Genomic DNA, 22,895 nt, shown 5'->3' with positions numbered 1-22,895 from the left:
TGGTTCCAAATAGGAAAAGGAGTACATCAAGGCTGTATATTGTCACCCTGCTTATTTAACTTATATGCAGAATACATCATAAGAAATGCTGGGCTGGATGAAGCACAAGCTGGAATCAAGATTGCCGGGAGGAATATCAATAACCTCAGATGTGCAGATGACACCACCCTTATGGCAGAAAGTGAAGAAGAACTAAAGAGCCTCTTGATGAAAGTGAAAGAGGAGAGTGAAAAAATTGGCTTAAAGCTCAACATTCAGAATACTAAGATCATGGCATCTGGTCCCATCACTTCCTGGCAAATAGGTGGGGAAACAGTGAGAGACTTTATTTTCTTGGGCTCCAAAATCACTGCAGATGGTGACTGCAGCCATGAAATTATAAGACACTTGCTCCTTGGAAGAAAAGTTATGACCAACCTAGAGAGCATATTAAAAAGCAGAGACATTACTTTGCCAACAAAGGTCTGTCTAGTCAAGGCTATGGTTTTTCCAGTAGTCATGTATGGATGTGAGATTTGGACTATAAAGAAAGCTGAGCGCTGAAGAATTGATGCTTTTGAACTGTGGTGTTGGAGAAGACTCTTGAGAGTCCCTTGGACTGCAAAGAGATCCAACCAGTCCATCCTAAAGGAGATTAGTCCTGAGTGTTCATTGGAAGGACTGATGTTGAAGCTGAAATTCCAGTACTCTGGCCATCTGATGTAAAGAGCTCACTCATTTGAAGACGCCCTGATGCTGGGAAAGATTGAAGGCGGGAGAAGAAGGGAACGACAGAGGATGAGATGGTTGGATGGCATCACTGACTCTATGGACATGGGTTTGGGTGGACTCTGGGAGCTGGTGATGGACAGGAAGACCTGGTGTACTGCAGTCCATGGTGTCGCAAACAGTCAGACACAACTGAGCAACTGAACTGAACTGTACCAGGAAAGCCCACTAAAAATATTAAACCCACACAAACTACACAGGAACAATGCCACATATAAATAGTCCTCTAAGACCATAGATCATTATTTCTCCTAAACCCACAGAATAAGAGAAATAATTAAAATGAAGAGGCAGAGGAACAATTTCTATTCAAACCAAGAGAATTTCCCTGAAGGAACAATGAAACAGACCTCTTCAGTCTAACAGACATCTAGTTTAAAAAAGAAGATAATGAAAATACTAAAGGAATTAAGAGAGGCTGTTGACAGAAATGCAGGGTACTGTAAAAAGAAATTAGAAACTATAAGGAAGAACAAAGAAATATTAGACAATTCATTTGCCAAAAACTAAAGGCAATGAATAGCAGAGGAATAATGCAGAAAAATGAATAAGTGACCTGAAAGAAAGAATAATGGAAATCAACCAATCAGGACAGCAGAGAGAAAGTCAAATTGAAAATAAAAAAAAAAAAATGAAAGAAATATAAGAGACCTATGGGATAATACAAATCTTGCCAAGTGAAAGTCGCTCAGTCATGTCTGACTCTTTGCGACCCCATATATAGTCCATAGAATTCTTCAGGCCAGAATACTGGAGTGGGTAGCCTTTCACTTCTCCAGGGGATCTTCCCAACCCAGAGATCAAACCCAGGTCTCCCACATTGCAGGCAGATTCTTTACCAGCTGAGCCATCAGGGAAGCCCAAGAACACTGGAGTCTTCCTTCTTCCCTTGCCAATCTATGCATATAGGGATTCCAGAAGGGGAAGAAAGAAAAAAGGGTATTGAAAATATATTTGGAATGCTCAAAATTTCCCAAACCTAAAGAAAGAAACATCCAGGTATAGAAAGCAGAGTCCCAAACAAGGTAAACCCAAACACACCAATACATATTATGATAAACATAGCAAAAGTAAAACAGAGGATTCTAAAGGCAGCAAGAAAAAAAACAAAATACTGATTACAAGGGAACCCCCATAAGGCTACCCACTGATTTCTATACAGAAACACTGCAGGCCAGAAGGGAGTGGCAAGATACATTCAAAAGTCCTGAAAGGGAAAAAGCTGCAATCTAGGATGTTCTACCCAGCAAGATTTTTATTTAGAATATGAGATGAATTTCTTAGACAAGCAAAAACTAAAAGAATACAGCAATACTAAACCTACCCTAAAAGACGTCCCTTCTATTGTTTTCCTCTATTTCTATGCATTGATCACTGTGGAAGGCATTCTTATCTCTCCTTGCTATTCTTTGGAACTCTACATTCAAATAGGTGTATCTTTCCTTTTCTCCTTTACCTTTAGTTTCTCTTCTTTTCTCAGCTATGTGTAAGGCCTCCTCAGACAACCATTTCACCTTTTTGCATTTCTTTCTCTTAGGGATGTTCTTGATCACTGTCTTGTGTACAATGTCACAAACCTCTGTCCATCGTTCTAAAGGCACTCTATCAGATCTAATCCCTTGAATGTGTCTCTCACTTCCACTGTATAATCATAAGGGATTTGATTTAGGTCATACCTGAATGGTCTAGTGGTTTTCCCTACTTTCTTCAATTTAAGTCTGAATTTGGCAATAAGAAGTTCGTAGTCTGAGCCTTCCTCAGTGATCAGTACAAAGAAATAGAGGAAAACAAGAGAATGGGAAAGACTAGAGATCTCTTCAAGAAAATAAGAGATACCAAGGGAACATTTCATGCAAAGATGGGCACAATAAAGGATGAAATGGTATGGACCTAACAGAAGCAGAAGATATTAAGAAGAGGTGGCAAGAATACACAGAACAACTATACAAAAAAGATCTTCATGACCCAGATAACCACGATGGTGTGATCACTCACTTACAGCCAGACATCCTGGAATGTGAAGTCAAGTGGACTTTAGGGAGCATCACTGTAAACAAAATTAGTAGAGATGATGGAATTCCACTTGAGCTATTTCAAATCCTAAAAGATGATGCTGTCAAAGTGCTGCAGTCAATATGTCAGCAAATTTGGGAAACTCAGCAGTGGCCACAGGACTGGAAAAGATCAGTTTTCATTCCAATCCCCCAAAAAGGCAATGCTAAAGAATGTTCAGACTACCTCACAATTGCACTCATCTCACATGCTAGTAAAGTAATGCTCAAAATTCTCCAAACCAGGCTTCAATAATACATGAATCAAGAACTTCTTTTTTTTTTTTTTTTTTTTGAACCAAGAACTTCTAAATGTTCAAGCTGGATTTAGAAAAGGCAGAGGTACCAGAGATCAAATTGCCAAATTGGATCATCAAAAAAGCAAGAGAATTCCAGAAAAACATCTACTTCTGCTTTATGGACTATGCCAAAGCATTTGACTGTGTGGATCACAACAACCTGTGGAAAATTCTTAAAGAGATGGGAATACCAGACTATATTACCTGCCTCCTGAGAAATCTATAGGCAGGTCAGAGGCAACAGTTAGAACTGGACATGGAACAGCAGACTGGTTCCAAATCAAGAAAGGAGTACATCAGGGCTGTATATTGTCATGCTGCTTATTTAACTTACATGCAGAGTGCACTGTGGGACATGCTGGGCTGGATGAACCACAAGCTGGAATCAAGATTGCCGGGAGGAATATCAATAACCTCAGATGTGCAGATGACACCACCCTTATGGCAGAAAGTGAAGAAAAACTAAAGAGCCTCTTGATGAAAGTGAAGGAGGAGAGTGAAAAGGTTGGCTTAAAACTCAACATTCAGAATACTAAGATCATGGCATCTGGTCCCATCACTTCCTGGCAAATAGGTGGGGAAACAATGGAAACAGTGACACTATTTTTGGGGGGCTCCAAAAGCACTGCAGATGGTGACTGCAGCCATGAAATTAAAAGACACTTGCTCCTTGGAAGAAAAGTTATGACCAACCTAGAGAGCATATTAAAAAGCAGAGACATTACTTTGCCAACAAAGGCCCATCTACTCAAAGCTATGGTTTTTCCAGTAGTCATGTATGGATGTCAGAGTTGGACTATCAAGAAAGCTGAGCACCCAAGAATTGATGCTTTTGAACTGTGGTGTTGGAGAAGACTCTTAACGAATCCTTTGGACTTCAAGGAAATCAAACCTGTCAATACTAAAGAAATCATTCCCGAATATTCATTTTAAGGACTGAAGCTGAAACTCCAATACTTTGGCCACCTGATGCGAAGAACTGACTCATTGGAAAAGACCTTGATGCTGGGAAAGATTGAAGGCAGGAGTAGAAGGGGACGACAGAGAATGGGATGGTTGGATGGCATCACCAACTCAATGGACATGAGTTTGAGTAAACTCTAGGAGTTGGTGATGGTCAGGGAAGCCTGCCATGCTGCAGTCCATGGGGTCACAAAGAGTTGGACACAACCGAGTGACTGAACTGAACTGAATGGACTTCCCTACCTAAAGGGCTTCCCTGGTGGCTCATTTAGTAAAGAACCTACCTGTCAGTGCAAGAGATGCAGGTTCAGTCCCTGGGATGGGTAGACACCTGGAGAAGGAAATGGCAAACCACTCCAGTATTCTTGCCTGGAAAATTCCATGGATAGAGGAGCCTAGTGGGCTATAGTCCATGGGATCACAAAGAATCAGACATGACTGAGCATACACAAATGCAAAGGAAATATTGAAAGGCCTTCTCTAAATATAAAAGAAGAAAGAATATATAGAGAAGAGGAAATCACAGTTAGAAAGCAAATCACCTGAATAAGCCAGTATACAGATTTTTTTAAAATGTCTGTGAAAGTGATGAACAGCAAAAGGATGAACATGAAGATGTAAGAGGACATCAAAATCCTAAAATGTGGGAGAAAAGAGTACAAAAATGTCAGTTTTTTTTTTTTTTATCATTTCCTAGAATGTGTTTGAGCCTGTATGATTACTAGTCTAATACAGGTAGAATATAATATGGTATATACATACTTGAAAAACAAGGTAACCACAAATTAAAAACATACAACAGATTCACAAAAACCAAAAAGAACATAATACAAAAATAATTCATACCACACAAAAAAAGAGGGGGACAAGGAAGAAATTTAAAAATCAATGGGAAAGCAGGACTTAAAATAGCAATAAGTACATATCGATTAATAATTACCTGAAATGTCAGTGGATGAAACATCCCAATGAGAATACACAGAATGGCAGATGTGTGAAAAGATGAGAGCCTACATTACGTTGCCTACAAGAGACCCAGTTTAGAGCAAAGGAGACACAGATTGAAAGGTGGTGGGAGAAGATTTCATGAAAATGGAAATGACCAAGTGGGAATCACAATATACATGTCAGACAAAGCATACCTTAAAGGCCATAAAACTCATAAAGAAGGACACTATATAAAGATAAAAGGATCAATACAAGAAAAGAACTTTATACTCATCAACATATATGCACCTGATGTTGGAGCACCCAAATACATAAAACAGATTCTAACAGATATAAAGGGAGAAACCAACAGGAATATAGTAATAGTACGAGACCTTTAACACCCTACTCCCATCAGTGGACAGATCTTCTAGACAGAAATCAAGGCAACAGGGATCCTAAATGACATGATAGAACAGTTAGACCTAATTGACATTTTCAGAACATTACTGGAGAAGGAAATGGCAACCCACTCCAGTACTCTTGCCTGGAAAATCCCATAGACAGAGGAGCCTGGTGGGCTGCAGTCCATGGGGTCGCTAAGAGTCAGACACGACTGAAGCGACTTAGCAGCAGCAGCAGGACATTATATCCATAAAAAACAGAATACACATTCTTTAAATGTACATGAAATATTCTCTAGGATTGACCACATACTGGCGCACAAAAACGAGCCTCAACAAAGAATATAGAAATTATCTCAAGCTTCTTTTCTGACCACAGTGGCATGAAACTAAAAAAAATCAACCACAGAGAAAGAAATGAAATAAAAAATGATCACAAAGCAATATGCTACTAAAAAATCAATGAGTCAGTGATGAAAGAGTAAATTAAAAATATCTTGAGAAAAATGACAATGAAAATACAACCATACAAAATCGTTGAGATGTAGCAAAAGCAGTTCTTAGAGGGAAATTCATAGCTATACAGGCCTTCCTCATCAAAACAAGAAAAAAAACCTAATCTACCACTTGAAGTAGAAAACGAACAAACAGAACATAAAATCAGCAAAAGGAAGGAAATGATCAAGATCAAAGAGGAAATAAATAAAATAGTGGTTAAAAAAATAGAAAAAAAATCAATAAAACCAAAAGTTCATTCTTTGAAAAGGTAAACAAGATAAACCTCTGGCCAGGCTCACCAGGGAGAGAGAGAACCCAAATAAACAAGAAATGAGAAAGGAGACATAAAAATTGATACACAGCAATAACAAAGACCATAGGGAATGCTATAAATAATTATATGCCAACAAATTTGACAACCTAGAAGAAATGGACAAGTTTCTAGAAACATGCCCACCAAATTTGAATCACAGCCCACCAAAATTGAATCAAGAAATAGATCATTAGAAAAGACCAATCACTAGAGGTAAAATAGAATATGTAATTTTAAACCTTCCTATAAACAAAAGTCCAGGACCAGATGGCTTCACAGGTGAATTCTACCAAACATACAAAGAATAAATGACACTGATCCTTCTCAAACTCTTCCAAAAAATTGAAGAGGAGTTCCAAAGACATTCTATAAAACAACCCTGATACCAAAACCACCCTGATACCAAAACCAGACAAAGACACCACCAAAGAAGAAAATTACAGGCCAATATCTTTGAGGAATATAGATGCAAAAGTTCTCAGCAAAATATTAGCAGACCAAATCCAAAAGCAACAACAACAAAAAAAAGATTATATACTACAACCAAGAGTCATTAAGTTCACAAGGATGTTCAACATATACAAGTCAATGTGATACATAAACAATAGACAAAATCACATGATCATCTCAAGAAAAAAGACCATCTGAAAAAATTTCACATCCATTCATGATAAAACTCTTACCAAAGTGGGTATAAAGGGAACATATCACAACATAATAAAAGCCATTTATGACAAACCCACAGTCAATGTAATAGCTAATGGTGAAAAGCTGAAATCCTTCATGCTAAAATCTAGAACAGGACCAGGATGCCCACTCTCACCTCTTCTATTTAACATAGTATTGGAAGTCCTAGCCACAGAAATCAGACAAGAAATAAAATTTATCCAAGTTGGAAGGGAAGAGGCCAACTGTTATATGCAAATGACTTAAATATAAGGCATTTTACCATCAGGGCTTCCCTGGTAGCTCAGACAGTAAAAAATCTGCCTGTAATGCAGGAGACCCGGGTTCAATCCCTGGGTTGGGAGGATCCCCTGGAGAAGGGCATGGCAACCCACTTCAGTATTCTTGCCTGAAGAATCCCCATGGACAGAGGAGCCTCCTGGGCTATAGTCCATGGGGTCACAAAGAGTTGGACACAACTGAGCAACTAACACATACATACCATCAAGCTCCTGGAAGAGATCATAGGCAAAACATTCTCTGACATAAAGCATATCAATGTATTCTTAGGTCAGTTTCCCAAGGCAATAGAAATAAAAGTGAAAATAAACAAATGGGGCTTAATCAAACTTACAAGCTTTTGCACAACAAAAGAAACCATAAAGGAAAAGAACCTACATAATGGGAGAAAGTATTTGCAAATAATGAGACCAAAAAGGACTTCGTTTCCAAAATATGAAAACAGCTCATACAACTCAACAACAACTATAAAAACCTAATTGAAAACTGGGCAGAAGACCTAAACAGATATTTCTTCAAAGAAGAAATACAAATGGCCAATAGGCACATGAAAAGATGTTAAACATTGCTAATTTATTAGAGAAGTACAAATCAAAACTACAACAAGGTACCACCTCACACCAGTCAGAATGGCCATCATTAAAAACTGCAAATAACAGATGCTGGAGAGGATGTGAACAAAAGGGAACCCTCCTACTCTGTTGGAATGTAAGTTGGTATAGCCACTATGGAAAATATGGAGATTTCTCAGAAAACTAAAGAATTACCATATGATTCAAGCTTTTTGCTGGCAGGAAAGCTATGACAAACCTAGACAGTGTGATGAAAAGTGGAAACATTACTCTGCCAACAAAGGTCGTATAGTCAAAGCTATGGTCTTCCCAGCAGTCACATACAGTTGTAAGAGATGGACTGTAAAGAAAGCAGAGCACCAAAGAATTGATGCCTTCAAACTGTGGTGATGGAGAAGGCTCCTGAAAGCCCCCTGGACAGCAAGGAGATCAAACCAGTCAATCTTAAGGAAGATCAATCCTGAATACTCATTAGAAGGATTGATGCTGAAGCGGCAGTATTTTGTTCACCTGATGAGAACAGCCAACACATCGAAAAAGTCCCTGATTCTGGGAAAGATTGAGGGCAGAAGGAGAAGAGGGCATCAGAGGATAAGATGGCTGAACGGCATCACTGATGCAATGGACATGAACTTGGACAAACTTTGGAAGACGGGGAGGGACAGGGAGGCCTGGTGTGCTGTGGTCCATGGGGTCGCAAAGAGTCAGACATGCCTGGTGACTAAACAACAACAGTGATTCAACAGTCCCACTTCTAGACATATATCCAGACAAAACTCTAATCCAAGAATATACATGCACCCCTGTGTTCATAGAATCACTATTCACAATAGCCAAGACTGGGAGACAACCTAAATGTCCATCATAAGTGAATAAAGATGTGATACATATATACAATGGAATACTACTCAGCCATTTAAAGAAGAATGAAATCATGCTATTTGTAGCAACAAGGATGCAACTCGAGATTATAATACTAAGTGAAGTAAATCATAAAGAGAAAGACATATACCATATGATACCACTTATATGTCGAATCTAAAATATACAAATGAATCTATGTACAAAACACAGACATAGAGAATAGACTCCTGATTGCCAAGGGGGAGAGGGTTGGAGGAGGGATGGTGTGGGATGTTGGGGTTAGCAGATATAAGGGATTATATATGGAATGGATAAACAACAAGGTCCTTCTATATAGCACAGAGAACTATGTTCAGTATCCTATGATGAACCATAATGGAAAATAATTTTAAAAAAGAAAAATTCTTCACTAATGTATTTTTTATATGGTTATATGATTTTGTTACTGATTAGACTCAATATTATTTATTAAATCAATTGTTATGAGTTTATTTTCATAGATCTTCTTTTTCTATTTTACAGGAAGGAAAATTAGAAGAGGTGAATACAATCTTAGCCATTCATGACAACTATAAACACGAATTCTACAATGATGACTCTTGGGTTGAATTTATTGAACTAGATATTGATGACCCTGATGAAAAGACTGAAGGGTCAGACACAGACAGACTTCTGAGCAATGACCCTGAAAAATCACTCAATATCTTTGGGGCAAAGGATGATGACTCTGGGCGTACCAGCTGTTACGAACCTGACATTCTAGAGACTGATTTCCATGTCAGTGACATGTGCGATGGTACCTCAGAGGTTGCTCAGCCACAAAGGTTAAAAGGGGAAGCAGATATCTTGTGCCTTGATCAGAAGAATCAAAATAACTCACCTTCTAATGATGCTGCCCCTGCTAGCCAGCAGCCCAGTGTTATCCTAGCAGAGGAAAACAAACCAAGACCACTTCTTATTGGTGGAACTGAGTCAACTCATCAAGCTGTCCATACACAGCTCAGCAATCCAAGTTCATTGGCAAACATTGATTTTTATGCCCAGGTAAGCGACATTACACCAGCAGGGAATGTGGTCCTTTCCCCAGGCCAAAAGAATAAGACTGGGAACCCCCAGTGTGACATGCACCCAGAAGTGGTCACACCCTGCCAAGCAAACTTCATCATGGACAACGCTTACTTCTGCGAGGTAGATGCCAAAAAGTACATTGCCCTGGCCCCTCCCGTCGAGGGTGAATCACATGTAGAGCCAAGCTTTAACCAGGAAGACATTTACATCACCACAGAAAGCCTTACCACTACAGCTGGGAGGTCGGGGACAGCAGAACATGTTCCAAGTTCTGAGATACCTGTCCCAGATTATACCTCCATTCATATAGTACAGTCTCCACAGGGCCTTGTACTCAATGCGACTGCCCTGCCCTTGCCTGACAAAGAATTTCTCTCATCATGTGGCTATGTGAGCACAGACCAACTGAACAAAATCATGCCATAGCTTTTCTTTGATTTCCCATGAGCTACCCATTGAATGGCACAGAGTTGGCTGGGGCACGAATGCTTAAACCAAAACAATGTTTAAACTTTTGGGGGGAGGGGGTGAGTTGAGGGTGGGGAATATGAATTCTAAATGCCTTTTCCTGAAATGTTGAAACATGATATTAAAAAAGAAGAATCCTTAATCAGATAGATATTCCTGTTGTGAATTGTAAATATTTTAAAGAATTGTCTCAAAGACTGTTTAGTGGCAGTAATTGTCTTGTTATTGTGGGTGTTAATTTTGTGCTACTAAGCATTGAATGGCTATGTTTTTTAATGTATAGTTAATCATGCTTTTTGAAAAAGCGAAAAATCAGGTGGCTTTTGCAGTTCAGGAAGATTGAATGCAAATCATAGCACAGGTTAATTTTTTTAAGAATTGGGAACTAAAATTATAGGTAAGAAGACAAGAAATAGTTTGGATATGTAAAACATTTATTTTGGCATAAAATGGATAAAGATATTTTTAATAATTTACACTTTAAGCATGGCTATTTTATATTACACTGTACACAGTGTACTGTAGTTCATGCCAACCCATCTAAAGAATGTAATAACTGCAGTCTAAAGCTGGTTTAATGCTTTGGTCAATGCACCTGAAGAAAGACTAGTTTTTTACAAGCCCCTTTTTATACCTCCTAAAACTCTTAAGCGATTCTGAAATGACTGTAGTTAGCTGCATTATTGGAAAGTGCTCATCTTATCTGAATTTGTAAACAAATATTTGTTAATTTAGAAAACTTTTAAATGTTTGCACAAGTCAACTTACCATGAACCAAAAAAAAAACCACAGAACAACAACAAAAAAAACCTTTTCTTACCCAAGTTTTGGTTCATGTCAGAGGGCTATATACTAAGAGAAGTAGAAATTACAGCTCGTTCCTATTGACCAGGATGCTTAATCACTGCAGTACCCTGGGAAAAAGTGTCTTAGTGCATGCATCATAAGAGTCAAGCCTTAGAACCTCCACCGCAATGTCTTGTATTTCATATTTATCTAAGGAAGGAATAGGAATAAGAAGCATTTTGTAAGTTGAAGCTGGTCAAAGTGAAGTTAACCAGATTATGGAATAAAAGTTCAGGAAGTAGGTTTTTCTTTCATGGCCGATAGCCAGACACATGCTCATTGTTAGTGATAATGAGAAACAAACAAACAAACAAAAAAAAAACCAAGATTTTAAATCCCGAAAGATAACTCAAAAATTTATTAAAACCCATAGCAGAAACTTTCTTCCTCACTACATTTTTTGTAGGATTTATTTGAAGCAGTAAAATGAGTTTCATCATTTTTTACCTCCCCTCTGAGTGAATTGGCCATAAAGCTGGTAGTTAGAAGAAGAAGGGGTCTGAGTAATTTGTAAGTTATTGCTCAATCCCTTAATAAATTAAACATTCACAGGAGCATTGGGATTGCTCCACAAAATGTTTGTCAAAAAGAGAAAACTCATCTCACCCGTAAATGCTTCTCACTTTAAGTATTTTTTAAAAGTTAATAAAACTTTAAAGTTAGCTTTAACTTAAAAAGCATATTTGCCATTTAGCTCAGATCTTTTTAGAAAATAAGCTTAATGGTTGGTAATTTTAAATTCCTTCTTTCTTTCAGGAAGGACAGTGAAAAATTAGAATTGGGTGTTTAAAGTTCAACATGTTACTTGTAATAAATGTTCAATAGGTTTTCTGCTATCTTGCTGCTATGGTTTTCTCTAAGAGCTACATAATTTAGTTTCATAGACAATTTCATCTATGTAGAACCTAATTCAACTTAAAACTGTGTGTTTGGGGAAACTATCTTACCATTTCACAGTAGGCTGACAACATTTCTATAGCCAAAAATAGCTAAATACCTCAATCAGTCTCCGAATGTCATTTTGGTACTTTGCTGGCCACACAAGCCATTATTCACTAGTATGACTAGTTGTGTCCTGCAGTTTATATTTAACTTTCTTTATGTCTGTGGATTTTTTTCCTTCAAAGTTTAATAAATTTATTTTCTTGGATTTGTGATGGTATCCTTCTGTTATCAAACACCACAGAAAAACATCCTCAATCAGACTGCATACTCTTGAGTTCTTCTCCTTGTAAGGAGAACTTAGCACAGTAGCTTAAACATAGTAGCAATGTGTGTGATTTTTGATCTGGGCTGAAATACAGAAGCAGAGGAAACAGCTCCTTACTTTTCTTTTTTTTTTTTAAGGAACCAAGAGCCCAGCACAAAAATATCCTGCTGGCTTTCCTGGACTCTTAGAGCCATATTTTGGATGCATCAAAGCATGCATGGCACATGTGGGGGTGTTTGTTTGTGAGAAGGGGGAGAGCTTAAGCCTGTTGCCTAGAAGGGAAAAACAGCTCTCCCTGGACCATTCACACATTAGAACAAGTCAGTTTGTCAGACAAGCTCCTTGTCATAATGGGAAGCTGATAAGAAGTCAAGACTGGGAGGGAAGCTAGTCAGGTTGTGTAGGACCCTAAGAACAGGAAAACCATGAGGCAGAGATTCTTCCACAGAAGGTTCCAGCTCCTGGAGAGGTGAAACTGTGATAAAAGCAAATCCTATACACACCAGGTGGGCAACCCACAAACAGAAAAATGATTATATTAGAGAGATTCTCCCACAGGAGTGGCGGTGTTGAGTCCTCCTGCATCAGGCTCCCTAGCCTGGGGGTCTAGCATTGGGAGGAAGTGCCCCCAGAGCATCTGGCTTTGAAGGCAACTGGGTTTGATCACAAGACTTCCACAGGACTGGGGAAAACAGAAATTCCACTCTTGGAGGGCACATACAAGGTCTTGAGAACCCAGGAGGAAAAGTAGTGAGCTCATAAGACCCTGGGTCAGACCTACCTGCTTGTATTGGAGGGTCTCCTACAGAGCCAGCAGCAGGTGGCTGGGACTCACTGCAGGGACAACGACCCTGGTACCAATAGTTCTGGAGGGTACTTATTGGCATGAGCTCTCCTGGAGGCCACCATTTTCTCACCAAGACCTGGCCCCCACCCAACAGCCTATAGGCTCCAGTGCTGGAACACCTCAGGCCAAACAACCAACAGGGTGGGAACATAGCCCACCAATCAGCTGGCAGGCTGCCTAAAGTTTTACTAAGCCCACAGCTGGTCACTAAACACAACCCTTGACATAGCCCTACCCAGAGGAGGAACAAGACCCAGCTTCACCCAGCAGTGGACACAAACCAGTCCTCTCCCCAGGAAGCCAGCACAAGCCCCTGAGACCAGCCTCATCCACAAGGGGGCAGATCAGCAGAAGCAAGAAGAGCTACAACCCTGCATCCTGCAGAATGGAAGCCACGAAAACAAAGACAAAGATGACAGAGGAATATATCCCAGATGAAGGAAGAAGATAAAACCCCAGAAGAACAACTAAGTGAAGTGGAGGTAGACATCTTCCTGAAACAGAATTCAGAGAAATGATAGTAAAGATGATCCAAGATGTCAAAAAAAAAAAAAAAAAAGAACAGGGACACAGAACAAGAAGATACAATAAATGTTTAGTATGTTTAGTGAAGAACTAAAGAACAGAGATGAACAATACAATAAGTAAAATTAAAAGTACACTAGAAGGAATAAACACCAGAATAAATAAGGCAGGAGAATGTATATGTGAGCTGGAAAACAGAATGGTATAAATCACTACTGTGGAACAGAATTTTAAAAAAGAATGAAAAGAAATGAGGACAGTCTTAAGAGACTTCTGGGACAATATTAAATGCACTAACATTAGCAATATAGGGGTACCATAAGGAGAAGGGAGAAAGGACCTGAGAAATAATGGAAGAAATAATAGCTGAAACTTTCCTAACATGGGAAAGGAAACAGTCACCCAAGCTGAGGAAGTAGAGACTCCTCTCAGGAAGGATAAACCCAAGAGGGAACACACATAGACTTACAGTAAGCAAATTAACAAAAATTAAAGACAAAGTGATAATACTAAAAGCAACAAGGGAAAAACAACAAATAACATACAAGTTTATCAGCTGATTTTTCCGGCAGAAACTCCACAGAAGGTCAAAAGGGAATGGCAGGATATATTTAAAGTGATGAAAGGGAAGAACCTACAACCAAGAAGACTCTTGTTCAGTTTTGATGGAGAAATCAAAAGCTTTACAAACAAGGAAAAGCTAATAGAATTCAGCACCACCAGATAAAACCAACTTTGCAACAAATGCTAAAGGAACTTCTCTAGGTGGAAAGGTCACAACTAGAAGGAAGAAAATTGCAAATGGAAAAGCTCACTGGTAAAGGCCAACATTCAGTAATGGTAGAAAATCATTCACACATAAATATGATATCAAAACCAGTCATCGTGAGGAGAGTACAAATGTACGATATTGAAAATGAAATTTAAAAAAAAAAACAGCAACTTAAAACAACCTTGTTTATAGATATAGACTGCTATATCAAAACCTCATGGTAACTGCAAACCAAAAATCTACGATAGATACACAAACAAAATACAAGAGTAAATTTAGTCATCACAAGAGAAGAGAACAAAAGAGGAAGGGAAGAAAAAAGACCTACAAAAACAAATCCAAAACAATTAACAAAATGGCAATAAGAACATACATATAAATAAGTGTTGAATGTAAACAGATTAAATGCCCCAACCAAAGACACAGACTGCCTAAACAGATACAAAAACAAGACCCATATTATAAGAGACCCACATCAGATCTAGGGACACATACAGATAGAAAGGGAGGGGATGAGAAAAAGTATTCCATGAAAATGGAAATCAAAGGAAAGCTAGGGTAACACTACTTAAGACAAAATAGATAGTTTAAAAAAAAAATACTCTTAAAAAGGACACTACATAATGATCAAGGTACCAATCCAAGAAGATGTAACAGGTATAAATATATATGCACCTAACAGAGCAGCACCTCAGTACATAAGGCAAATACTAGCAGCCATAAAAGGAGAAATAAACAGTGACACAATAACAAAGGGAGACTTTAACACCCCACTTTCATCAATAGATCATCCAGACAGAAAATCAATAAAGGAAACAGACCTTACAGATACACTAGACCAGATGAACTTAATTGATATTTATAAAACATTTCATCTAAAAGGAACAGTATATACATTGTTTTCAAGTGTCATGGAACATTCTCCAAGTTGATCACATGCTAGACCACAAAACAAGCCTTGGTAAACTTTAGAAAATTGAAATTGTATCAAGAATCTTTTCTGATCACAACACTATGAGATTAGAAATCAACTACAAGGAAAAAAAGACTAAACACACAAACATGTGGAAGCTAAACAATATGCTACTAAACAACCAATGTCTCACTGAAGAAATCAAAGAGGGAATAAAAAATACCTATAGACAAATGAAAATGAAAACACAATGATTCAAAACCTATGGGACACAGTAAATGCAGCTGTAAAGGGGAAGTTTATAGCAATACAACCTTACATCAGGAAACAAGAAAAATCCCAAATAAACTAACTTAACACCTAAAGGAGCTAGAGAAAGAACAAACAAAACCCAAAATTAGTAGAAGGAAAGAAATCATAAAGATCAGAGCAGAAATCAATGAACTAGGGTTGAAAAAAATAGAAAAACTGAAACTAAAAGCTAATTCTTCAAAAAGATAAAATTGATAAACCTTTAGCCAGACCCAGACTCACCAAGGAAAAAATAAAAAGCACTCAAATCAATAAAATTAGAAATGAAAAAGAGTTACAATGAACACCACAGAAATACAAAGGATCATAAGAGATTATTATGAATAAATGTATGTCAATATAGAAGTTACTTGAATCCAAACTCTAGGTGGAATCCAAGATCATTTGCCTAGTCTCCTTGCTAACTTAATATTTAAGGGCTGTGTGGAAACAGCACAGCTTCAGAGTAAGAGTTTGACCTTTGGTTAAGCTCTGTTCCCTTGGAAATCAAAGACTATTATGTCAACTATGTTACACAAGTAAAATTGCTCATGGTTAACATGACCTGACTGGCAAATTTCATCTGAATAAGGAGCAACTCTAAATGCTCTAAGATAAACCATGCTTTAAACACAAGTATGGTGACTCTCTGAGTACATCCCATGCAGGGACATTCTAAGTTTTGCCTGTGGAGTTGTAACAAGAGCTAGTGGCACCAGTGACACAGAGCTTCTAAGCCTTGGGGGAACTCTTTTATATGCCCACTACCAGTATCCTGCTCTTATACCTCAGCCATCACTTGGCAGAGGAGAGGAAAGAAAATAGTGGACAGTTGTATTAATGATTGTGTAGACTGCTATATGGACTGTCACTACAACTATGACTATAAAACAGAAAGCCTCATACTGCCCTGTCCTATATTCTCATCAGTAAACTAGAAACAGGTATTGCCTGTAGGCATCTGGGGAATGTTTACTTGAACTTAAGATCCCCTTGTGGAGGCAGCAAGAGACACTTGCCACTCCTTGAATAGTTTGTGCTTTCCCATCTCTCTGTGTTTTGTTTCTGCCTCTTCCTTCACTTGTAAAGCTCCCACCTACAAAGCCTGCCTGTCAAATTTCCCCTCATTATTCATGGCCCAGATCAAGAATTCCTTCATGCAGCCCCCCTGATTCCCTCGGGCCTTGAATGATCACTCCCTCCTTTGAACCACGTCTAAAATGTGTTTATCACACTCTAGTTTTTAGCTCACCTAACAACCTGCCTAGAATGGGTTTACCAACATGTACTGTAGGGCATACCTGTTCCCTTAACTGTTCTTAAATGAGCAGTTCTCTAAAGTTGGAAAATACTTTATACTACACTTCCCTCTGGGAAAGCCAGAGAACAAATTGACATTTTAAACTATTGTTAAAGAAATATACTTAAATTTAAACACATTTTCCAATTTATTCAACAATGGAAAATATAATGGTAAAGGAGTACACATCATTGGATATATTAACACTTGGGAAAAACAGCTCTAGGAGAATAACTACCAAGCTTGACACAAAATAAAGTTATAATAAAATTCAGGTAAACATAAATCTGAACGGAGCATCTTTGAAGCCATAAAACTTATCAATAAAACTTCCTAAGGAATAAAAGGCAAAGCAGCTGCATGATTAAAATAACCACAGATCCTTCTCAACACAGGTACGTTATGTTTTTTCACACATGAAATGACATTTTTCTTAAACCTTGGAGGTCTTAGAGCATTCATTGTCTTCTCTGTGGCATTTACTTTCTATCTCCTTGCTGGAAAAAGACCAAATTTTCCTGTTTCAACTTGAAGACTAGCTGAGGAGGGTTAACACATGGAATTAGGAACGGTAACAAATTCTCGATTGCAGTGCATTTAGTTTACTGTGAAATCTGAGGGTTACAACACTTTGAAATAGTCACTCTTCATGAAGAGCTTATTTTGCTGGGAAGATACAGAATAATGTGTATGTTACTGCCTGAACACGAATAATTTCACACCTTATTTTTATCTTCTGAGTCAAAAAAAAAAAAATTAGAAAATCACCCAAAGAAGACTTCAAGGGTAATGGATTTTTGCACATAGTCCAAGGAAGCAGTCTTTGTAGGGACATATTGAAAAGTAATTTTCTATTGATGTTTTTAATAAAGCTCCACACAATTGCTCTGCAGACATTAAGAGATGTTACCAGTATTTTCTGCAAGGATTAAATCATTTGTCAGGAAACTGTAATGCACTTTGACCTTCCCAGTGGGTTTCCCAAAAGTCTAAAATAGAAAAATTTTTATTATTAGGCTTCCCTTTAAATGGTACCATATGATAAAAATAATTTGCACAGTGTTTTAATTTTATAAAGCACTTTCATATGTATTACTTCATTTAAACATAAGTCTATAAGCAACTCAGACATTATTTTTAACATTTTACGGGCAAGAAAACCAAGGCTCAGGAAATCTAACAGCTTTTCCCAGAGAAGTGTTAGAGTCAGGAAAGAAGCATAGACCTCCTGACTAGCCCAGTATTCTGAAAACACTGTAGAACTTCCCTGGTGATCCACTGGTTAAGAATCCTCCTGCTAATGCAGGGTACATGAGTTTTAACCCTGGTCTGGAAAGATTCTGCAACTAAGCCTGTCATTACAACAACTGAGCCCACTAATCCTAGAGCCCATTCTCTGCAACAAGAGAAGCCACTGCAAAAAGAAGCCCATGTAGCACAACTGGAGAACAGCTCCTGCTCTCTGCAACTAGAGAAAGCCCATGCACAGCAAAGACCCAGCACAGTACCCTCCCAAATTAAATAACTAAATACAAATTTTAAAAGAATAAGTAATTTTTAAAAAATAAAAACAGTGTAGGTTGTAACATTTCTTGATTAGAAGAAAAGCTTCTGATCCTACTCAGTGTGAAGAAAATGCAAAACTGTTTCAGAGTATCCATGAATCCAAAGAATCACCTGCTAGAGATAAAAGTTTTTCTGATAAACATAAGCAGCATTGTGCTGGTAAACCTTTAACAACTAAGTGCAAGGAGGTAGGGGTGGGAGGGAGCCCAGATTCATAGTATTTGCAAATTTCTGTGGGTTGTGAATACAGTACTCCCAATGTGACTGATTTTAAGCCATCATTGTTTCATCACTGAACACAGTCAGGAAGAGATTGCGCAATCAGCTCTCATAAGGCAACTGAAACTAGCTCCAGCACACCACTGAGTCTACAAACCCTGATAATTCCATCTAATGGATGACATTCTTCATAATGGCTAGATAGCATATCTAACCGATGTTTATTAAGCACTTATGTCCCAGACACTTTTCTAAACATTTTACACACATGAAATTATTTTATCCTCCCAACAATCCTATAAAGTAAATTCTATTACTCCCAGCTCAGTCATGTCTGACTCTTTGCGACCCCATGGACCATAGCCCATCAGGCTCCTCTGTCCATGTAATTCTCCAGGCAGTAATACTGGAGTGGGCAGCCATTCCCTTCTCCAGGGAATTTTCCTGACTCAAGGATCGAACCTGGGTCTCCTGCACTGAAGGCAGATTCTTTACCATCTGAGCCAGCAGAGAATTCCCAGCTTAATGATGTGGAAACTTGAGAATTAGAATTTACTAGCCATGATAAAAGTCACAAAATTAATATTAATGTCAAGATGCCAATACAAGCACTCCAATTCCAGAAAGGAGCTAGAAAAAAATAATAAAACTACCATGTTATCCAGTAGTCCTACTTCTGGAATTGAAAACAAGATCACAAAGAGACATCTGCACTCTCTTGTTCATTACTCACAGTAACCAAGATATGAAAGCAACCCAAGTGTCCACCGACAAATGAACTGATAAACAACACATGGGATAAAAAAACTGAGACACACCACAGGCTTGCACTAGATCTAGTGCAAACACAACAGAGAAAGGGATGCCACCTTGGGGTGCTACTGAGCAGAACCACGGATGCCTACATAGGTAGTACAAAGGTCCTCTGTGAACACATACGCCACACTTGTGTCAGCAACTGCCTCTTCTGGGAAAGGGCATGCACTTAAGGGCAATGGAGCCTGATCAAACCTAACCTTCAGGGCTTCTACTACAACAACTGGAGGGTAGACCCCCCATCCCTGACAGGGTGGAGAGAGCCACAGCACAGAGAGAAAACCTGGTCTCGCATGTTGCATAGGCTTTAAGTCCACCACCACCAATCAAGGGGATAACAGGCAGCACTCTGAGGAAAGATGTGGCTGGCATCCATACCAAAATCAGCCCACACTCCAAAAACGTTGAACACATGCAATCCACACAGAGATGCTACCACATAAAAATACCCCTTCAAGGCCACAGTAGGTAACTGAATTCTCCTAAATTCATTGAACTAGAGAAACAAGTAAACTGGAATGGCAGAGAAACTACTCTGAATTAAAGGAATAAGAGAAATCACCTGAAAGAATGAAACAGACATCACCAGCCTACTAGACACTGAGTTCAAAAAAGGAGGTAATAGAAATGCTCAAGAATGATTATCAACAGAAATGCAGATTACTGTAACAGGAACTAGAAACCATAAAGATGAACCAATCAAAAATAGACAATTCAATTGCCAAGATAAAAATCAATCTACACACAGTGAAGAACAGACTAAATGACACGGAAGAACAAGTTATTTGGAAGATAGAATAATGGAAATCTCCTAATCGGAACAGCAAACAGAAAGAAGAAAAAAATGAAAGCAACATATGATATCTATGGGATCATAGAGAACATGCCAACCTATGCATGACAGGAATTCCCAAAGGAGAAGAGAGAGAGAAGGGAGTCTAAAATGTGTTTGAAGACATTAGGACTGTAAAATTCCCAAACCTAAAAGGAAAAAGATATCCAGGTACATGAATCACAGCAAGTCCCAAATAAAATGAACCCAAACAGACCCACATGAAGGCATGTAATTAACATATAAAGTTAAAGAAAATCTAAAGACAGCAAGAGAAAAACAAAGAGTTCATTACAAGGAAACTCCCATAAGGCTATCAGCAGATTTCTTTGCAGAACCTTTGTAGCCCAGAAGACGATAACATGATATATTTAAAGTCCTGAAAGGGAAAAACCTGAAACCTAGGATGTGGTACCCAGCAATATTATCATTTAGAATAGAAAGAGATAAAGAATTTATAAATTATTTATAAATATCTTTATAAATACCAAAAGAACTCAGCAAAACTAAATCTATCCTAAAAGAAATACTGAAGGGTCTTCTCTAAATAAAAAAAGAAGCAAGAATCTAGAGGAAAAGGAAAAATCACAATAGGAAAAGCAAATATAAAAAGGATTCACGATCACTTAAATAAGCCAGTATATAGATTGGAAAAAAAAAAAAAACATTTTATAAAAGTGATGACAACAATTAACAGTAAAAAGATAAGCATGAAGATGTAAAAATAGGATATCAAAATCATGAGATTTGGGAGAGGATTATAAAAATGTAGGTTTTCCCCGGTGGCTTAGATGGTAAAGTGTCTGCCTGCAATGCGGGAGTCCTGGGTTCAAACCCTGGATTGGGAAGATCCCCTGGAGAAGGAAATAGTAACCCACTCCAGTATTCTTGCCTGGAAAATCCTATGGATGGAGGAGCCTGGTAGGCTGCAGTCTATGTAGTCACAAAGAGTTGGACACGACTGAGCGATTTCACTTTTCACTTTTGGAATGTGTTTGAACTTGTACACTTATCAGTTTAAAGCAAAAAATATAGTTATGCATCAACATCCTTGAAATCCATGGCAACCACAAGTCAAAAACATACAATAGATTCAGAAAGGCCAAAAGAAAAGGAACTCAAGCATACTACAAAAGAAAATCAAACTATGAAAGAAAATTTTCAAACTACGAAAGACAAAAATAATAAGTTAATGGAGAATTACAAAACTGGAAAATAGGTTTAAAATGACAATAACTACATACCCATCAATAATTATTTTAAATGTCAGTGGACTGGGACTTCCTTGGTGGTCCAGCGGTTAAGACTCCATGCTCCCAATTCAGGGGGTACATGTTCAACCCCTGGTCAGGGAACTAGGATCCAGCATGCCACATAGTGCAGCCAAAAAAAAAAAGTCAATGGACTAAAATGCTCCAACCAAAAGACAGAGTGGCAAATCAGATTGAAAAAGACAAGAACCTATAGTATGCCTACAAGAGGCTCACTTCAGGGTAAAAACACATACTGAAAGAGGGGATGGAAAAATATTTCATGCAAATAGAAACAAGAAAGTGGGGGTAACAATACTCACATCAGACAAAAAAGACTAAAATAAACACTATAAAGAAAAACAAAGGAGGGCATTATATAATAATAAAGAGATCAACACATGAAGATATTATACTCACTAACATATATGCACCCAGTATGTGTGCTAAGTCACTTCAGTTGTGTCCAATTCTTTGCAGCACTATGGACTGTAGACTACCAGGCTCTTTTGTCCATGGGATTCTCCAGGAAAAAATACTGGAGTGGGTTGCCATGCCCTCCTCCACAGGATCTTCCAAACACAGGGATCGAAACAGGTCTCTTACATCTCCTGTATTGGCAGGAGGGTTCTTTGCCACTAGCGCCACCTGGGAAGCCCCACACCCGATATAGGTATACCTAAATATATAAAACAAATATTAACAGATATAAAGGGAGAAATGGACAATAACACAGCAATAGTAGGAAACTTTAATACTCACTGATATCAATATACAGATCATCCGATAAATCAATAAGGCAACAGAGATACTAAATGATACAATAAGCCAGTTGGACTTGATAGCTACAATAATACCCTAAATCCAAAACAAAAGAATATATATTGTTATCAAGTTTGCGTGTAACCTTCAAGAGATCATATACCAGGTTTCAAAACAATTCACAACAAGTTTAAGACAGAAATTATTTAAAGCATCTTTTCTGACCACGATAGTGTGAAGTTAGGAATTAACCACAGAAAGAAAACTGGGAAAATAAACAAATGGAGACTAAACAATATGATGCTACTAAAAGACCAATAGGTCAATGAAGAAACCAAGGAAAAATTTGGAAAATATCAAGGCAAACAAAAATGAAAACCCAACCTACAAAAGCTATGGGATAGAGCAAAAGCAATTGTTAAGAGGGAAGTTCATAATGATACAAGAAAGATCTCAAATAAACAACGTAATCTATCACCTAAAAGAATTTGAAAAGAACAAAAGCCAAAGTCAGCAGAAGAAAGGAAATAAAGATAAGAGAGGAGATAGAGATTTAAAAAAAAAAAAAACAAAGAGATCAATAAA

At 38.0% G+C, this 22,895-nt stretch overlaps 1 protein-coding gene across 6 annotated transcripts in view; it reads left to right on the top strand.

Moving 5' to 3' along the window:
• The window catches only part of GHR (growth hormone receptor), a 307,318-nt gene extending 295,161 nt beyond the window's left edge, over positions 1 to 12,157 (top strand). For all 6 annotated transcript variants that reach the window (XM_061129867.1, XM_061129865.1, XM_061129866.1 and 3 more), the window contains one exon: positions 9,148 to 12,157. In XM_061129867.1, coding sequence (XP_060985850.1) covers positions 9,148 to 10,119 — 972 coding nt within the window. In that variant the 3' untranslated portion in view covers positions 10,120 to 12,157. The remainder of the gene's footprint in view (positions 1 to 9,147) is intronic.
• The last annotated feature ends 10,738 nt before the right edge of the window (positions 12,158 to 22,895 follow it).

The sequence above is a fragment of the Dama dama genome, chromosome 25 (genome assembly GCF_033118175.1).
Source record: "Dama dama isolate Ldn47 chromosome 25, ASM3311817v1, whole genome shotgun sequence".
Lineage (NCBI taxonomy): Eukaryota > Metazoa > Chordata > Mammalia > Artiodactyla > Cervidae > Dama > Dama dama.
Note: the sequence above shows the minus strand (reverse complement) of the source record. Positions and strands in the feature narration are given on the sequence as shown.